Source organism: Rhinolophus ferrumequinum (assembly GCF_004115265.2).
Source record: "Rhinolophus ferrumequinum isolate MPI-CBG mRhiFer1 chromosome 5 unlocalized genomic scaffold, mRhiFer1_v1.p scaffold_110_arrow_ctg1, whole genome shotgun sequence".
In the NCBI taxonomy this organism is placed as follows: Eukaryota; Metazoa; Chordata; class Mammalia; order Chiroptera; family Rhinolophidae; genus Rhinolophus; species Rhinolophus ferrumequinum.
The window spans coordinates 10,941,034-10,959,786 of NW_022680355.1; the positions used below are offsets into that span (position 1 = coordinate 10,941,034).

At 40.1% G+C, this 18,753-nt stretch overlaps 1 protein-coding gene across 2 annotated transcripts in view; it reads left to right on the plus strand.

Annotated features, from left to right (window-relative positions):
* Positions 1–18,753, plus strand: part of PDSS1 (decaprenyl diphosphate synthase subunit 1) — a 36,293-nt gene that overhangs the window by 17,272 nt on the left and 268 nt on the right. For both annotated transcript variants that reach the window (XM_033100629.1, XM_033100630.1), the window contains 5 exons: positions 2,661–2,772; positions 2,869–2,978; positions 9,928–10,008; positions 10,119–10,232; positions 15,979–16,059. In XM_033100629.1, coding sequence (XP_032956520.1) covers positions 2,661–2,772; positions 2,869–2,978; positions 9,928–10,008; positions 10,119–10,232; positions 15,979–16,059 — 498 coding nt within the window. The remainder of the gene's footprint in view (positions 1–2,660; positions 2,773–2,868; positions 2,979–9,927; positions 10,009–10,118; positions 10,233–15,978; positions 16,060–18,753) is intronic.

The following is an 18,753-nucleotide window of genomic DNA, read 5'->3' on the forward strand; positions in this document are numbered from 1 at the left end:
GTAACACCAGGGTTGCGAGTTCGATCCCCGCATCTAGATCCTCCACAGCTAGATTGAAACAACGAGTACTTGACTTGGAGCTGATGGGTCCTGGAAAAACACACTTAAAGTAAATTTGAAAAAAAAACGTTTTTAAAAAATTATGCTTCCTCCTATGTGGTCTTCCAACTTTCTAAATAGTATTCATGCCTTATCTGTGCACAGAAACTGGATGATAGATAATACTGTAGAAAAATAAACTTAGTATTTCCAGTTAGTCAGTTTTCTATAGAATTCCTTTTGATTATAAAGAAAGGGGTTTCGGTAGTTATTTCAAAAATCACAATTCATGAGGAATCATACATTGTACAGATTCATTTTAATTCCTTAACCATTTTATTGACTGCCATGTGTAAGAATATCATAAAACTTAAAAAAACAAAAAAATAAATAAATCTTTGAAAATAAAAACTAACTATATCAAAGGGAAACTGTTTTACAATGAAAATTTTACCTTTTGAAATAGAAGCATTCTGAATGGTATCGTTTCATATATGTATATTTTAAAGCACATTCCCATATTATTTTATTAGCATTTCTTGAAGAGGGTGTGTGAAATGAGGAATTTGTTTGAGGATGTTTAAATCATGAGTTGAAGAATGGGAATGCAGTTGAACAAGTGAAAGTGAAGGTGTCGGGGCCTTCGGGGAGCTGGCCCCTCCCAGCACACACGCCCTGCCATTGGCCGTCCTGCCCCAAACCAAACATTGATAGAAACAAGGTTTCCCTCTCCTCACCTTCCCCTCCCTCACATACTGATGGCACCTGGTTCCTGCTGTTTTCTAATTGCCCTAATTAAAAGAGAAATATGTTCTTTGTTACCTTTACATGCTGGTTTTGCTTTCATGTCCTTGACTTTGTTGTGTAATCGAGCCCTGCAATTTCATTTGTAAGCCTTTTATTTCAAATTTTTGATTAAAAGGTTTTGTGTCCTATTGACAGAATTCTATACATCAGAATGTTGGTACAAAGAGGGTGGAGTTTTGCTTTGGAGAAGTTGTGGGTAACTTTGTGATGTGTCCCTGCAGTCAGCTGTCTGTGTTGAGGGCCTGTCCTCAGCCTTATTTGAGCACTTGGTCAGGGAGGAGGATGAAGAGAACAAATTAAGGTCTTCCTGACCAGTCCCCTGTGCGACTGCCTCCCTGGTCGCCTCTTTCTGAGAGTGGGTGAAAGAAGGTGTTTACCACTGTCACCTGCCTCTTTGAGCTGTGAGACTGCTCTGCCTCCACAAGGCCCCCTGCCAGTCTCCTCCCCTTTTCTGTCTCAACCAAAACAACTGTGTTCCCGATACAAAAAAAATCATTCAGCGTGTAGGGCATGAGCCCCCGTGACCCTGCCTGGGTTCCCAGCCCTGCCTCTGTTGAACTCCTCAGCCCAGCCAGCCCCAATCGGGTACCATGTGCTGGAAGCTTCTGGCCTACAGGATCCCCATGACCAGGAAAAGAAGGTGGTAAAAGCCTAGAGATCCAAGCGTTCAGCTGCTAATGATGTAGCACAGATGGATGACTATGTGCATGTACATATATATCGTAATTGCAAAATGGCTTTATAAATGTATATGTATATTTATATTGAGATATCATATGTCATATACATGATGATTAATTGGTAAACATAGTGAACACTAAGTTTGGTTACTGGAAAACCAATAGTCACAATAAAAACTTAAAATGTGGTTACGTTGAAAATTCTATGAATTAAAATTTATAACTAGCATTTATAACTATTTTATAGCATAATACTTCAATATACAAACAAATTAGTGTATTTGATCACAGCATATAACTCAATTACATATAATTTATAATTAGTTGCAAATACAGTACAGACATCTACTCACAACCTAAAGAAGATTGGAAAAATATTGCTTATCTAGTGGGAAGGATATTTTGTCCAGGAATGAGGGACAGTGTAGGGCAGGGTAAGTATAGTGCAGAAAGCATTGAACTTGGGGCCCCGATTCCTTGGTTTCATTGAGTAAAGTGTCTTGCCCTGCACTGGGGTGGACTATAGTACTAGATGAGGTGATTCCCCGTCTGAACCCTGAAGGAGTTCAGTAAATAGGAAATCCTGATTGAGGAAAAGTGCAGACAGCAGTGTGTGAGGAGGGGTGCTGTGCTCCCCCAAAGAGAGGTATCTGACCAGACTGAGGGATCTGAGTGGACTTCCTGGAGACAACATCCGAACGAATTATGTAAATGAGCGCTAGATGAAGAAGGGGAAGGCCTTTTTGGGCAGAAGAAGCAGTAAATGCAAAGGCACAAGAAGATAGTTTGAGGGAAAAGCAAATGGCCCAGCGTAACTAAACTGAAGGCAGCCGCTTCTTGGCGGGACAAAGGGGTGAACTACATACAGGGTAAGAGAATTTCCATCTCCAGACATCATTTCTTCAGTTCTGAGGTGGAGAGATAGACTAGGTAATCTTTCAGAACCAAACCTGTCCAAATGGTGTTCCAAATCTGTGACTGATTATTACATAATCCTACTGAGGAAGAAAAAGGGTAAAAACAATCCAAGATGACCCCTCCCTCCCATTTTGTTTGTACCTTCTGAGAAGTAACTTCATTCTTGGCACAGTTACTCTGACACTTTTCTCTGAAAGGTTTTTTTTTCTTTTCTAGGCTGTTCTTGCTGGAGATTTAATTCTTTCTGCAGCATCTATAGCTCTGGCACGAATTGGAAATACAACTGTTATATCTATTTTAACCCAAGTTATTGAAGATCTGGTGCGTGGTAAGTTAATTCTGACTTTTCTTCTTTTTTATTCCATCTTAGTATTTAGCCAGGCAATAAGACCATGTCTCAAATGACCCCTTTCCTTCTTTATAGGTGAATTTCTTCAGCTAGGGTCAAAAGAGAATGAGAATGAAAGATTTGCGCACTACCTTGAAAAGACCTTCAAGAAGACTGCAAGTCTGATAGCCAACAGTTGTAAAGCAGTATGTACGTTCTGTCTTTTTTCAAGTTAAAAAAAATAAATAAATAAAAGCCTCATGGCTCTTTCTAGGGAGCTAATTCTCCTAGAAAAACATTTCACTGCAGAACCTTAAAAATAGTAACCAAAATCCCAAGAGGTCACTGAGAAAAGAATGAATCCCAAACAGCAGAGAATTTCTGCTTTGGTTTTCATTTTTGCCATCTTCTTTTGCTTATGCAGTCATTTGCTTTTCATCTTTCCTCCCAAGTCGAATCAAAATAAGCTTTAGTCACCCAATCTACTTTCCAAGCTATGCAACCTTTTGAACAACTTATCACAAATCACTTCTCTCATGATTGTTGTCCACATACTATTTCTGACATTTTACCTTTAAAAAGGTAATTAGTGCTGTGCTCTTAAATACAATATTTACCCAGGAGAAAATATCTAACAACAGTATCAGATTGTAATAGTGTTCTTCATCCTTTTTTATGAGTAGTAGATCCTGCCAGTATTTTTGAATGAAATATAAACACGCCATATTTCTTCAGGCTATAAATTGAGTGTGAACCTTAACTTATTCTTTCCCTTGCTTTCCCTCCACTCTCCACATAGTTGTCTAAAAAAAAAAAAAAAAAAATCAGCATTATCCTTAATCTGTAGACTATAAAATGTGTGGTTTTCAGTGCCACCCGTAAATAAGAGACTGTTTTCACCATAGAACTGTTCATCTGACGGTGTGTCAGCCTAACAGAGCAACTGAGGTGGAACCTGGGCAAGTAACGGTCCCCTGTAATTAAAGCGACAAGAAAGAAAGGCCTATAAGGAGCAAACTCCCATGGCTGTCATGATACACTCTTAACATAATTACAGTTAAAGAGAGCTTTTTCTCAGGCCCCTCAGGTGAAAAAGTCCCTTGCCAACAGTCAAAAAATGTATACTTGTGAGCCAGAAAAGAATGAGGACATTTTCTTCCTAAAAAAGACCTAATTGAAACCCGAAGGAATGTGAATTATGTAGAATATGCTGGCCACGATTTCAGCCGCTTTTGTCTTTATTGAAAGGGTTATTATTATTATTATTTTTTTATTTCCAAGAAATGGCAAGTTTTTTTAAAAAATGACGGATGAAAATATGATAGCCACTGGAGTGCCAACTAAAAGAATGACCTATTTAAAATGGGCACCGTAACGCTGTTTCACTGACGGCCAAAATTTCCATGAAGATGGAAGACCCATCCTCATGAGGCCCTCATTCAGGGATGCTCGCTGATGATTTCACCAGCGTCAGACTGCAGTTAGAAGCACTAGAGGTAGAGGAAACACAAAGCCCTTGTCCACACGAAGCGAACATCCCACAGCCACAGCCCTGGGGCCCGAATGGGAACTGAGGGACTCAGTGATCACGTTCTGTGAAGGCGCCGAGGAGAGGGACTCAGGTTCCCAAGGAAAGGCTTCATTGTAGTCACTGTCCTCTGCTTAGGAAGCTAAAGACGTAGCAGCACATGTATCCGTTTATAAAGAGCCCTTCGTTCTTCGCGGATTAACAAGTAAAACAGTGGATGTGAATGTTAACATGGCCCGACCCTTATTAAAAATGAAGTGTTCTGCGCTGTCCACTAGGAGGCGTGCTGGCATCACCCCAGAACTACCCACTTGTGTGGGACTTACTCCTAACCTCCCTCGCTGTTAGAATAAAGCAAAATCATAGTGCTCTGAATACAAGTTTCTATATTTAAGTGCCTATGGGTAGAAATATTCTAGAGGTGTTATATATTCAAAATCGCTATTTTTATGTAGTCCTGCATGCAAGGCAAATTAGAGATGCCAAAACGGGGGTTAAGGAAAATTGAAACATCACAATTGTTACAGAAGAACTAATGGAACTCCACAATGTTAGGGAATTTAAAGGAAATTTAGTAGCTTATAATTCATTCTACGAAGGACACCATTTCTTAACTCATTGCATTTTAGTGGAAATAGTATTAAAATCTAAGAGAGACCTGTCTCGGATTGTTTTGTGACACTGATTATATTAAAATAGAAGTAACCTTAAAAGATGATGGGCTATTTATTTATTTATTTATACACACACACACACACACACACACACACAGTCATACAGAGTACATTCACACAGTCATACAGAGTACATTCTGTAGCTTACCAGTGAAGGGCATGACTTGGTCTCCAGAAAATCTGATTGGAATGAGATTTGAGAGGTCCAGTGGCCCCATCCAGTGTTTTCAGTGTGAAAGTGGCTGAGCTGGGATTTGAACCCAGAACTCATATGGTAATCCTGCATTAGTTTTTTTCTTTTTCTTTTTTTCTGAATTGATACTCTCTCCAGTGCTGTGTGTGGCCTGGAATCAGTGGGCTATCTTCCTATTGTTTTTTCAAAGATACAGAGTGCCACCACCGAATTTTGTTTTACGGTTCATAATTTGCAGAACACTATTTTTCAGTTGTGATATTCTTATCTAATCTACAGATAGACTTTATTTGAATTGTGCCAGTTGTCCTAATACTGTTGTAACAAAGGGAAACAATTTTTTTCTGGTGCAAGATCCAATCCATGATCTCATGTTGCATTTAGTTGTCATGACTCTTTAGTCTCTTTGATTCTGGAACGGTTCCTTTATCCTATTACTGACGATGTTCGCTTTGGTCACTTGATCAGGGTGGTGTCTGCCAGGTTTCTTCACTTTCAAGTTACTATTGTTTTCTATTTGGGAGAGGCATTTTGAGACTATGTGAATATTCTGTTTCTTATCAAACTGTCACTGTCTGGTTTTAGCATCTTTATGATTCTTTCCTGAGGCAGTTATTACTATGCTGGTTGCCAAATGGCAGTTCAATTCCATCATTCCTTCTACATCATGCTTCTACGGTAGAGTTGGTATTCTATTTTAAGGAAGACCTTGCCTATATGGACTCTTGGATTCTTATTTTATTCTATGGATTATAGCCCTTTATTATTTAATGCTCAGTTGTCCCATATTTGACCAAGGGAAAGGCCCTCGAACCTGGCTCTTGTGTGCTGTTAACATATCCCTGTCATTCTTTCAGCACTTCCTTCATTTCTAGCAGACTCATCTTGTCCTTTCCAGCACTGGGAGCTGTCATTTCTTCAAGGAGCCCTGGCTCCTTTTGGTGGAAAATAATATTTAGAAACCAAGATCTGGGTGCTACTGTCATTGTTTCTAGGCCTCCCATTGGCCAGAGCTAGGAAATACATGTCTGTATAATACATGTATGTAGATACGTGTATATCTTTTTTTAATAATCCATCTGTATCTTCAAAACCATGAGGTATCATGCTGATTGCTCCAAATCCATTGAGGATGCATGATTTAGTCCATCATTCTGTCTTTACGTTTTTTTAACTCCCTTCCCCAACAGTGCAAAACCTGGCCCCCATTCTCTACAACACATTTATTTGCTCAATCCAAGACTACACTACAGGAGCTTAAAAACTGGTAACTCCCATTTCTGTGAAAAACAACCCTAGTAGCTAACAGTTCAGTATTTGTTTACAGTTTCTTTTGTCTTTAGTCCGAAAATAATATAGTCAAAATTCTGTGTTCAAAAGTTACCTTTCTCCCCCCATTTCAGTGTGGTTATTTGAAATATAGTTAGGTGAAATACAGTTTTTATTCCATTTTAGGGGTTTCCTCCCATTCTTACTGATTTTGGTTTTTGGTTTTGAGTGTGAAACATTCGTGTAGCTCCCAAAAATCAGCTGTACCAAAAGCTGAAGTGCTTTCTCACCCCCCCTCTCATTCCCACTCCCCGTCCTTCCCACCCACCCTGTAGGTCACCATGCTCATTAGTTTATGGTTCCCCCCTTCCTGTTTGCTTTTACACAAACGAGTAGACGTACCTGTATGTTATAACCCCTTCTTTCTTACAACAAAAAGTAGTATGCTGCACTGCTTTTTTGTCTGTCTTGCTTTTGTACCTTGCTTTCTTCAGTCAACACTATGGAAACCGTTCCATGTTGGTTTATAGAATCTTCCTCATTTTTTAAACATCTACTGTGTTTCCCCAAAAATAAGGCCCAGTTAAGATCGTCAGCCAGACGGACACATTTAGGACATTATGACGATGTTCCAGATGATGACATGACTGTATTTGAATAAATGTAGCTTGTTGTACATGAAAAAATAAGACAGCCCCTGAAAATACGCCCTAATGGAGCAAAAATTAATGTAAGACCCGGTCTTATTTTCGGGGAAACACCTACTGTGGTTTACTCATCTACTCCTATATACAGGCATTTAGGTTCCCAGTAGTTGACAGTTACAAAGAATTCAGAGTGATAACCTTGTGTAAATGTATCTTTGTATTGTTAGAGGGGTGCCTTCAGGGTGTATCTCAAGGTAATTATAGATGTGGTTTTGTTGCCTCCACAAGAGCTGCGCTGTTACGCGTCTCCACTGTTGGCATCAGCAGTTTGTGAGGGTGTCTTCCTGTTTCCCCACAGCCTCACCAACTAAATGTGTAATAAGACTTTTAAAAGTTTGCCAATCTGATAAGTAAGAAATTATATTACCGTGGAGTTTTAATTGGCATCTCACCTCTCTGGCTGAAGTTGACCATCTTTTCAGTAGCTTAAAGGCCATTTTTATATCTTTACTTTTTTGTGAGTTGTCTGTTCATCAACCACAAAGGACATATTTATGGGATGCTGTCAGGTTTAAGGAAGATAATGCGAAGTGCTCATCATACATACTCCGTTTTAATTTATTGAGTTTAGAAATAGAATGGATTTTTAAAAAATCTTTTACTTTGCAGGAACAAAGTGCATTTCTGTGCTGCTTTGGGTTGAGGAAACAGCATTAACCCATCTGCAAGATTGCTTTCTGGATTATATCTGCCTAGAAAAGGGAAATCATTGTGTTCTGAGCTCAGTATATCCCAGCCTGCCCAAATCTGCCACTCGGTCATTCTTTTAGCCAAGTTGATGCATATGATGGATATATTGACTTCTTTCAAAGTGTCTAAATTGTCTCCCATGTGGTCTCTTAGAATCTTTAGTTTAGTTGAAAAGAGGATCCCCTCCCTACAGCCCGTGGACCAGTGTCTGCTATGGTGAGGTCTTCGCCGTTGAAGGCAGTTACGAGTGTATTCACTCACATGAGTGGCCACCTAACCTTCCAGGATGTGTGCATTTTTATCGAGGAGGATGTGTCACCAAACACTATACAGTCACAGATTTCATTAAGTAGTCACCAACATTCTCAGGGCTGAGCACATTACGTGGTCTGGCGTTACATAGAAAAGGGGCATGGACACGTCCCAGGTCCTGGTTCTGCATCCAGTGGGGAAAGTGGGGAGAAGGAGTCTTAACAGGACCAGCAAACATGCTGAGTTATTACAATGCCAGGCACTCGGCTGAGGGGGTAAAAGTAGCGCCACTTGTACTCCTCACAGCGAGCAACACTATGAGGTAAGCGCTTTTGACCCCACGGTTCACAGACGAGGAAAGTGAAGCCCAGAAAGATGAAGGAACATGCCAAGGGCACCCCGCAGGCTGACTGCAGAGCCCACACTCCTGTACTGTGCTGAGGCGTGAGCAAAGTGGGGTCCTGAGCAGAGGGAGGGACTGAAGTTAGGGGACAGGGTTCTTTATCATCAGGGACCCCCACAGGAAGGAGGCAAGAGTACCAGCTGGCTTTCTCATGGAGGGTCAATTTAGACCCCTCCTCTCCTGTGGAGTACTTGCCTCTCCCCTCCCTGTTTTGTTTTTTATCGTCTTTGTTTCCTGAAAATGTGGCCGGGCCTGCTTAGCATGCTTAGCAGAGCAGCAGGAAATGCACTCAAGGGGCCAGTGCCAGCTAGTGTTTTTTTTTGGCGTTTTAAAAAAAGACTTAGCTAAAAGTCCTATTTTCTCCCCCACTGAAAAGGAAAAATGTTTTTATACAGTGACATTGCTACTTATGAAAGAAATAGGGAAACAGTAGAACCAGTGAAGATCCTTGGATAATGAAAGAATAATATCTATGTCTGAAGCATGAGGCTTGAGGCTATTACAGACATATCAAGAAAAAACTGCATTTCAGAAATAATTGAAATCACTAAAACTTATTAAAAGAAAGGACTACAAATGGGGAAATAACATGGCAACATCCTGTGTATGATTAGGTATCGCTAAAATAAGGACGAAGTCATAGAAAAATAACAAAGCCCACAACTGGGACAATTGCTGAGTGCTGGAAGCCAGTATTGCACAAATTGGAGTGTTTCTTCTGCATGTCAAAAAGGTTGACCAGCATAACTGATCTAGTGTAATTCGGTTTTTCCAAAGCAGTGGAAAAGAGGGCTGATTCTGTGAAAGAAGGGAAAAAAGGGATAGTTTTCTTAGAACTTAAGAAAACAATCTGAAACTGAAATCCTTTCATTAAAAACAAAAACACAGGTACATTGACCCTTGAATAACATGGGTTTGAACTGCACGGGTCCACTTATACATGGATTTTTTTTCAATAAATACTGTAAACTTATTTTCTCTTAGGAGCTTAATATTTTTCTCTAGCTTCCTTTATTGTACTAATATAGTACAAAATACACATATTTTTAAGACCAGGTCTTATATAAGACCGGGTCTTATATTTTTGCTCCAAAAGACGCATTAGAGCTCATTGTCTGGCTAGGTCTTATTTTGGGGGAAACAGGGTAACATACAAAACGTGTTAATGGGCAGTTTCTGTTACTGGTAAGATTTCTGGTCAACAGGTTTTGGGGGGTTCAAAAGTTATACATGGATTTTTGACTGCACGGGGTCAGCACCCGTAACCCCCGCATTATGTATGGGTCAGCTGTATTCAGTGGTACATGTTTGGTGTCCTGATAATACATAACCCCACTGCCTCTTAAGGGAATGGGTTTATGACCCCTTCCAGCCAGGGGTTGGCTGCCTTGCTTCTCTGCCTGCCAGCTCCTCATTTCAGAATTCTCTTTCTGTTTCAGGTCTCTGTCCTAGGATGCCCTGACCCCGTGGTACATGAGATTGCCTATCAATATGGAAAAAATGTGGGAATAGCTTTCCAGGTTGGTCTGCTGCTTTGTAAGACTGTGGCCTGCCTGTTGGTACAGTGGGAGGGGTGGCTGTCATGTTGGGATGGTAGTGCTTATAACATTCCTTTTTTCCCTCTCACTAGCTAATAGATGACGTATTGGACTTCACCTCATGTTCTGACCAGATGGGCAAACCAACATCAGCTGATCTGAAGCTCGGGTTAGCCACTGGCCCTGTCTTATTTGCTTGTCGGCAGGTAGGTTTTACAAAATCCCTTTGACACACAGCTGTGCAGCTCTCTAGAACCAGTATCTTCCAGGCACAGTTGACGGGAAGGTTTAGATGAGGAGTATTTAGGTGAGACCTCGGATCTCGATTTGATCCTGGCTCTGTGGCTGAGGTGCTGAGGCCAGTCCTTTCATCCAAGCTTTGTTTCCTTATCTGTAAAGCTGAGGTTACAACCCTCTCCAGGGCTGTGGTGAGGATTCCGAGAGAATATCCATGGAGATACTTTGTAAATTAAGTGCTGTATGCATTTAAGGTAGCATTGTGATTATTTCCATGTATTTGGAACACTGACAAGATGAATGGTTTCCACATCTTGATTATAGGACTGGACGGTGGGTGTGCCTCAGAACCCCTTAAAAAGCCACAGGAAGGGCCTCCAAGCATAAGAAATTCTGAGAAATTCTCCAGTTCTAGAAGTGTAATGGGACTGTTTGCTGCTCTCAGAGAGCCCCTCGGCCACTGCCTCAAAAAGTCAAGAAGTCAGTGGAATGAACTACTAGAACCACATAGTTCCTCCTTGCTCCAGATTGAGGGGCTGTCCATTAAGGAAGTAAGTAAAGCTGCTTTCATGTTCTCCTGAATATGGATGAAAAGCTTAGGAAGCTGCAGAGGTGCTGAGTGACTTGCAGGGCGGACACTCTGAGAGCCTGCTCTGGCCCCGGGCCACATTGCTTTTAGCTGTGCCAAATGGTATTTGGAATTAAGTGGGACACTGGCTGGTATCTGGACATCTTTAACAGATTTCATCCTCGTAGTCTTTAATTCACTGTTTAGCAAAGCCGTGAGATGTTCATCGCCATGAGATTAAAAACTAGCTCTCTGGTCTAAAATACGAGTAACTTGTAGTCTTTCAGAGTTCTGCCTATATTCTTTCTCAGATTTTACAACTATGAATCCTATCTTCCATAGAACTCAGTGATTCCATTCTGATATTACAGAAACCATGATCTTTCTTTTGATCAGTTTCCGATCCAAGAAAGGAGAGATCATGTCTTTTCCAGCATCCAGCATAGCCGTAAGCAGGGCAGTTCTGAGAGGAGGCTGCTGGCCCGGGGGTGGGCCAGGTGACCTTGGCGAACACCCTGGTGGACGGACAGCAGTCAACTGAGCAATGAGGGCTGTGAACAGAGACGTGGGAGCAGTGTGTGGAAACGTCCTCATTACCAGGCCGCAACCATCCCCAGAAGTCTGAGGCAGAGATGGGAAGTAAGAGGCGTCCTGCAAATGGGCCTTTTCTTCTACTGAGACTAACTCGCCAGCCGGAAACACACGAAAATCAATACACGTGCCAAGTGCTGACAAAACTTTGTCAAGTCCCCTTGTACACATGAAAGCGTCGAGTGAGGAACATTTTCTTTTTACCATTAACCCACCACAAAGCAGAGGATTCATCAGCCATGTAAAGGCATGCCTAAGATTAGAAGTTCTGATTGGTCACTGGCTACCATCTCTACAACTAAAACCCTTAATCTGTCTACTCTTCAGAGGCTGCTTAGTAAATGTGAACAAAGAACAAGCTGGACAGAGCACACGGAGGTTCTGCCAGCTCAGCAAAGACTCGTGTAGCGAGGCCCTGAGGTTAACAAGATGCCTGAGGAGCAGACCTTTCCCAGAAGCAGCAGTCTCCTAAAAAGCTTTGGGTGCTATCCTTTGAGAAATCTTAACAATTATAATTGTCACGAATCCCATGATACCAAGTTAACAGCCGAGTCCTACTCCAACCTGAAGGTGATTGAGAATGGCTACCTTTCCTGATTGTTTCACTATGAACATATTCCAAGAGAAACTGATTTGCTTCCGTCTACAAGTCAGTTTCCCTCTGGTTTCCCTCTGCAAACCAGAGGAGTAATAACTCATTTTACCTTCAGGTATAGAGGGGCAAAGTCAGGGGGAAACAGACCACCCCTCCATACTGATTTGTCCTCATCTGCAAGAGTTGAAAAATGCTGGTTTTAAATTTAAAAAAAAAAAAAGACCAAGGAAAAGGAACAAAGCTTACAGCGCCCCAAACCACAGGTTTTGTTTCACTGGAAATCCCAGCATCACGAGGCACACACTCACCCTCACCAGACACCACTTTTCCCATCTGCCCATAAGGCATTGGGAGGAGTGAAAAGGCACGTTGCAGCCTTAGAAAAGGGAACACGGAAGGAGGCTGGGCAGGAAGTGAGTGACTCTGGGCAGGAGCTGTTTACTACGTAGGCTGATCGTTCTTTCTTGTGGCGCATGGGCCAAAGTTAGTCAAATATATATTTATAAGTTGTTTTCATATAAAACATCAAGTTTAGATTCCACTAAGGATTACACTGTCAAAAAAGGGATTCATGGCCAGAAGTTTGTCTGTCAAAAGATTTATGGGGCTAAAATGGATTTGGGGTAAAACAAGTTCCAAAAATAACATGAGAATGTGCACTATCTCCATTAAATGAAAATGCATCGTTTTCAGTGTGCAAAGGATTCTTTTATACATTACCTCTAATCTCACAATGAACTCGTCTTTGCAGTAGGTGTTATGTCCGTTCTGCAAATAGAGTGATGCTCAAACTTGGCGAAAATTAAACACTTGGTAAATGGCACATCAGGCAGTTAAACATTCCAGGTCTAAGACAGTATTCATTTTACTACACAGTAATATTGCCACTGCAAAAGCTAGTACCTGATGAGCTTGTCTGATCCCCAGTAGGTCTTCCCTCAAAGTAGGTTAACTGGTGTGCTCTGGCAGTGAAAATGCACTGACAACACTCAAGGAAGTCTCTGTGTCAGCTTTCATTATTTGTAATTAATCTACCCATTTAGTGGAGTAGTTGAAAGATGTTTATAAACTTTTTCCAGAGGCAGGTGAGTTTTGTTTGCAGATTGAGGTAAATCTTTGAACTTTTCCATTGGTGAACAGCCTCACTGGACCAAGACCATCGATCTTGGGAAACTACTTCTCCTTTCGAACTTAGCCTGGGGAATTTGGCATTTATTAGACCCAGCCAGCAACTTGACAGAAACTCCCTCTTTGGAATTCACCCTTTTAAACATCTCTCTGAAGGGGTTTCTGGATAGCAGTTGGTTGGTATAGGGGATTTAAGAAGAGTTTCAAAATTTCTGGGGAGGTCCCAGTGATGACAGTATCCTTCCATGTATATGTGTATACATATTTTCCTTAAGAACAAAAACCTCATGTGAGATCTTTAACGAGGACATAGGTCAGATTTTGAGATCTTCACAAACAAAATGGAAGTGGGTTTTGTTTGTTTTTGTTTTGGTGATACTACATTAGTTAGTTCTCAAATAGCCTTTAAAAGGTCTTTCCCTTTCTTCTTCTGCTTCTCTTCCTTATTTAATAAGTCACCAGAACTAAATGTCAACCTGGAGCTTTACTTCCCAACTGCCGTCACCATCACCAGCCCCTGCACCAGCCACACAGGCTTTTGCTAGTGTGAGCAGCTGGCACCATCGAGTTTGCCATGTTTTGTTTAAGCTCACTCCAATTTATTGATCACCTTTGTAGTTTAGTATATGGTATAGTTTACATAGTACAGAGTTAGAATCTGATTCTTCCACAGCTGGTTTTCCTACTCAGGAAACAGTCTGAGCAAACAAAAATTTTCTTATTTCTCATTAAATTTGCAGGCAGACAAATGGTTCTTCCTACTATGTTTCTCATTTCTTCTCCACATATACTCTAAGGGAACAGAAGAGTGCCTAGGGGAAGAGTTTGATATTTGCATAGTAAAACTGCACACAGTACATCTTTCAAAGGAAGGATGTAGCCACACTCAATGCAGATGTTTTTTTTCAAACTGCTTTCACAATGCTTTTTATAGTAAAAGGAATCAGAAAACCATCTAATCAGCACATTTTACAACACTTGTTACTACTGCAGAGAAAGCTCAAATACCATAAACAAGGTAATTTTACCAGATGCCCAGGAGAGGATCACATCAGTTTTGAGGATATATCTTATATAAATCCGATTTTGGAATCTGGTATTAATAAACTAATAAATTGCCTCCTTGATTTGACTTTTAACCACTAAAATTGATTGACTTGAGCTTTCCTGATTTGTTTCCTATAAAATTTAAATTATTCTTAAAAGACCAGTAACTAAAGCAGATTACTGGTTTTCCCTTAAGGACTAACAGGTTACTGGCTCTTTAAATGTGGTAAGCATGTTAGCAGTCTCTACATGTTTATTTACAGCTTTGTTCTGACACATACTTTACCCTGAAAGGAACACACTTAAGTCCTAACCTGCCATCATCTGGTTGAGGTTTTTCTGTGTGCGCCCTACTTTTTCTTCTTCAAGGATTACCAATACCTTGGTGGTGGTTACAGGACAACTTATTTCATCCTTCAGGCTCACTGCCAGGGGAAAACCTGGCAACTGCTGTAAGCACTGAGATGTGTCCAAAACAAATCATCTTACCTCTTACTTTGCGAGACCAGAACCTGTTAGAGCTAATGGATCTCAGACTGTGTAGTCAGATGAGGAGGCTAAGACCCAAGAGGTTTAGCAACTCACTCAGCTGTGGCGGCACCAGCACTAGAGCTGATCTAGAGAATGAAGTGATTTGGTGTCCTGGCTTCCCGATTCTGTTATTGGTGACAATTCTCCTAAATTGTTGCTAAGTATCACAGAATATAGACTTTTTTCTCTTGGGTGCCTTTTGTTCCTGTTTTCTTTTTTCCTTATTGCCATCAGCATTAACACTGGTCTTTATAATTTACTGCAGTAACCTGGGTATTTTTACCTGTCTCCTCTAATTCACTGGTACTCTACCTTGGCTACACATTAAAAACACCCGGAAAGTTTTTAAAATCCTGAGGCCCAGAGCAAACCCCAAGCCAATATAATCAGTCTTTGGGAGCAGATCAGGCCGCTGTATTACAAACCTCCAGAAGTGACGCCAGTGTGCGGTCAGCGTTGAGTAGCGCTGTTCTAATCCACTGCTGAGGCAGAGCTCTGCTCGTAAGACCTCAGCTCAGAAACCTCAGTAGCTTTTAAGTGTCACTCAACTTAGCACTGTGTTTCCCCGAAAATAAGACCTAGCCGGACCATCAGCTCTAAGGCGTCTTTTGGAGCAAAACTTAATATAAGACCCGGTATTATATTAATTATATTATACCCGGTCTTACATTATAGTAAAATAAGACCGGGTCTTATATTAATGTTTGCTCCAAAAGACACATTAGCGCTGATGATCTGACTAGGTCTTATTTTCGGGGAAAGACTGTACTAGAAATAGAATGCCTAACTCCCACCCTCATGCTCGGTCAGTGGTTCTCAAAATGCCAGCAGAGACCAGCAGAATCAGCATCACCTGGGAACTTGTTAGAAGACATGCTTAGGCTCACCCCTTCTGAGTTAGAAATTTGCAGGAGAGGCTTGGGCCTCTGGTAATTCTGGTGAGATCGAAAATTCGAGAACTGTAGAGAAGTCAGAAAGATTTTGAGATGTACTGTTCTTTCTATTCCTTACTCAGCACTGGACTAAGGATAGAACAGAACATCAGATGAACACCATGCTCCAGCCCAGGCCCTGGGCATGGAAAATGAGTGTCTGTCTTAGCTCTGTTTCTTTAGTTGTTACAATTTACCGCTCCCCTACATCATCTAATCACCTTTTTGTTCGCTCCTTTTATTATCTCCTATTGTTACAAACTAGTATTAGAACATATGATTCTGCCAAGACCAATAAATAGGTTTTCTTTCTTTATGGTTAGTTCCCAGAAATGAATGCTATGATAATGAGACGGTTCAGTTTGCCAGGAGATGTGGACAAAGCCCGACAATACGTATTACAGGTAAGATTATTTTTAAAAGACAACAGCAGGTACAGTGTAACAAAGTTTTTGAACCAACCAAAATTTAACATTAAATTTTAGGTACAAAACCAAGTTCCGGTCCATTCTTGATTTGACAGAAACCGAGAAGGGAAAACTTGTAGAATTCATTTTTCTTGTGTAGAATTCTTCACCAAAGATACTAATTTAATTGTTCTTGGGTAGGGCTTGGACATTAATATTTTTTGAAAGTTACCCAAGTGATTCTAATGTACAGTCAGTGTTGAGACCCACTGGTTTGGCACCAGTCTTCCCCATACGCACCAGTAGTTATGCTTCTCCCAGTCACCCAGACTGGTCTCCAATCTAGTCCACGTCCTCATCCTTGCCATGGCTGGACTATTACAGCAATTTACTCAAAAATTGTTCTTTTCCTGGCCCATCCTATATAACTGTCATAAATGTGTGACTAAAGAAATGTTAACATGAAAAAAACATTAAACTAACACAGGCAAATGGAACTATTTAACCTTTGGAGCTATAAGCTTATTTCAGATATACTGCCACATATCCTCAGAACTTTTCTGTTGAATGTTTTCAGTTTCAATGACTCTTGAGAATGAGCTGTTTCTAATATCCAAATCCAAAGTCATTTGGAGCCAACAGAGCTAGTTAATGAGATGGAGCAAGCAATTTTTAGTAAGGAAGTATGATCTGAGATCTATAGTTAGTCCAATACTTGAAAAAATTCCGAATGACTACCTTTCAGATTCTTTTAATTTTCAAAAAGCAAAATCCCTCCAAAGGCTGTATTTCTGTTTTAACTCTTTATACTGTTATGCATCATAATTTGCTATGGGTTACCACCTTTTTAGAGAGTGGTTTGGCAGTACTATTAAAAACTCATTATAAGAGGGGGCTGTCGCCGATGAAGAAGTTGCTATGCCTGAGAGGTCCTAGCTTCAGAACTAGCAGTATGACTGAAGGTTGAAAGGATAAGTGGGACTGAAAAGACGGAAATTAATTGTAGCTTTTACACAGAACAGTGAGGTTCCAGCAAGCCTAGGCATAAATGCACTTAGAAAAAAATCCACAGGATGTTCTCTAAACAAATTCTCTAAAGACCTCTAGATATAAATAGGGGGGTTCAAAAATAACTACATCATAAAACAAGAACAGGATAGTATCTTTAAACAATGAATAAGAACAAGCTCTGAGAAATTGTAAAGGATTGTGAAAAACTAACTGCTAAGAAAAGTGGAATGTGGAATTGAATAAATCTTCCCAAATGTAAACAAGGGAAGAAAATGAGAAAAGCTCTGAAGAGGATCAGTACAATCATGTAACAGATATTTCAGGAAGAAAATTAAAAAATGAAACCAAAGAAAAAAGTGGTCACCTACAAAAGGCAAAAGGATCAAAACTGGCTCAGTGTATAGCAAAAACACTGCATGCCAGAAGGCCATGAGTAAGGCCTTCCAAATGGAGGAAATCTTTTAGACCTAGAATTTTATATGCTCTGGAGGTAATTAAAAGTCATTATCACACTTAAGGATAAAAGTTGGCTTCCAATACACATTTTCCGGGTAAGCTACTTGTGAATGTATTTCAGCAAGTGTGAAAACACCAAGTAAGAGAAAGATGTAGGTAGGAAAACCAGTGAAATGAACCTAAGAGTTCAATGAAAAGTCATTCTGCGATGGCAGTTGTACAACAGCTAAAAGGCAGTCAGTCTAAGTAATGAGTACAATGATTAAGGCAGTAGAAATATTAGGAATCAAGAGATCCTTTCCCAAAGAGGAAAAAAAGGAGGTAGTTACATTCAGAAGTGGGCTTCTGTACTTATAATAAGGCAAAGCATACTAAACTGTGTCCTATTTTGTGTCAATTGGTATAGAAAGTCATATCCCCAACCGTGTTAGGGAGATTTTCCTCTCAATGAAAGAGGCATCATGGACGTGGAACCATGGAGAGGAAATAAAATTGTTGACTTGATTCTACAGTAAACATTTTTACATCATGGAAATAATTTTATCAGTGTTCAGCTTTTAGAAAGAACCAACATAAAAACATGGCTACAGAATAGAATGTACACTTATCTATAATGTAAAGGTTTAGTTAAAAGCAGAAAGAAGCGCAGCACAGGTTTCCTCATATAAGATCAAGTCAGAAAGTGATACCACACAACGGCAAAAGTCATCAACAGAAAAACTAAAGAGAGTTAGCTGTATTTTAATTTAAAAAATCTTTAAAAAGCTAAAAATAGCAATGTAATGATCAAATTAGGACCATAGTATGGGTGGGCTAAATCCTCGTTTTTCTTAGTAGAAAGGCAATAGATAATAGCTAAAATTGATCATTAAAAAATAAAACGTGGATAAAAAACCTGGCGCCTGTGGAAGAACTGTTGATTTTCATCATCAGCTCTTCTGTGTATTTTTATTCGTACATATTCTTTTTTTAAACTTTCATTGTAGATTTTTTCATTTAAAAATTTATTGTATAAATATTTTATACATGTAGAACTTTTTAAAACTCTAATATTTAAATTAAAAACAGGGAAATAGATGGTTCTTGATTATTAGTGAGGTAAGTGCTTTGCATGCTAACAGTAAAACTTTGCTTCAGTCTGGGGAAGGGGCCTGAAAGAAGCACGCAGAGGAAGCTGGAACTCTATTCAGCTTAGTTTGGCTATTAATGAATTAAACCTTAGAG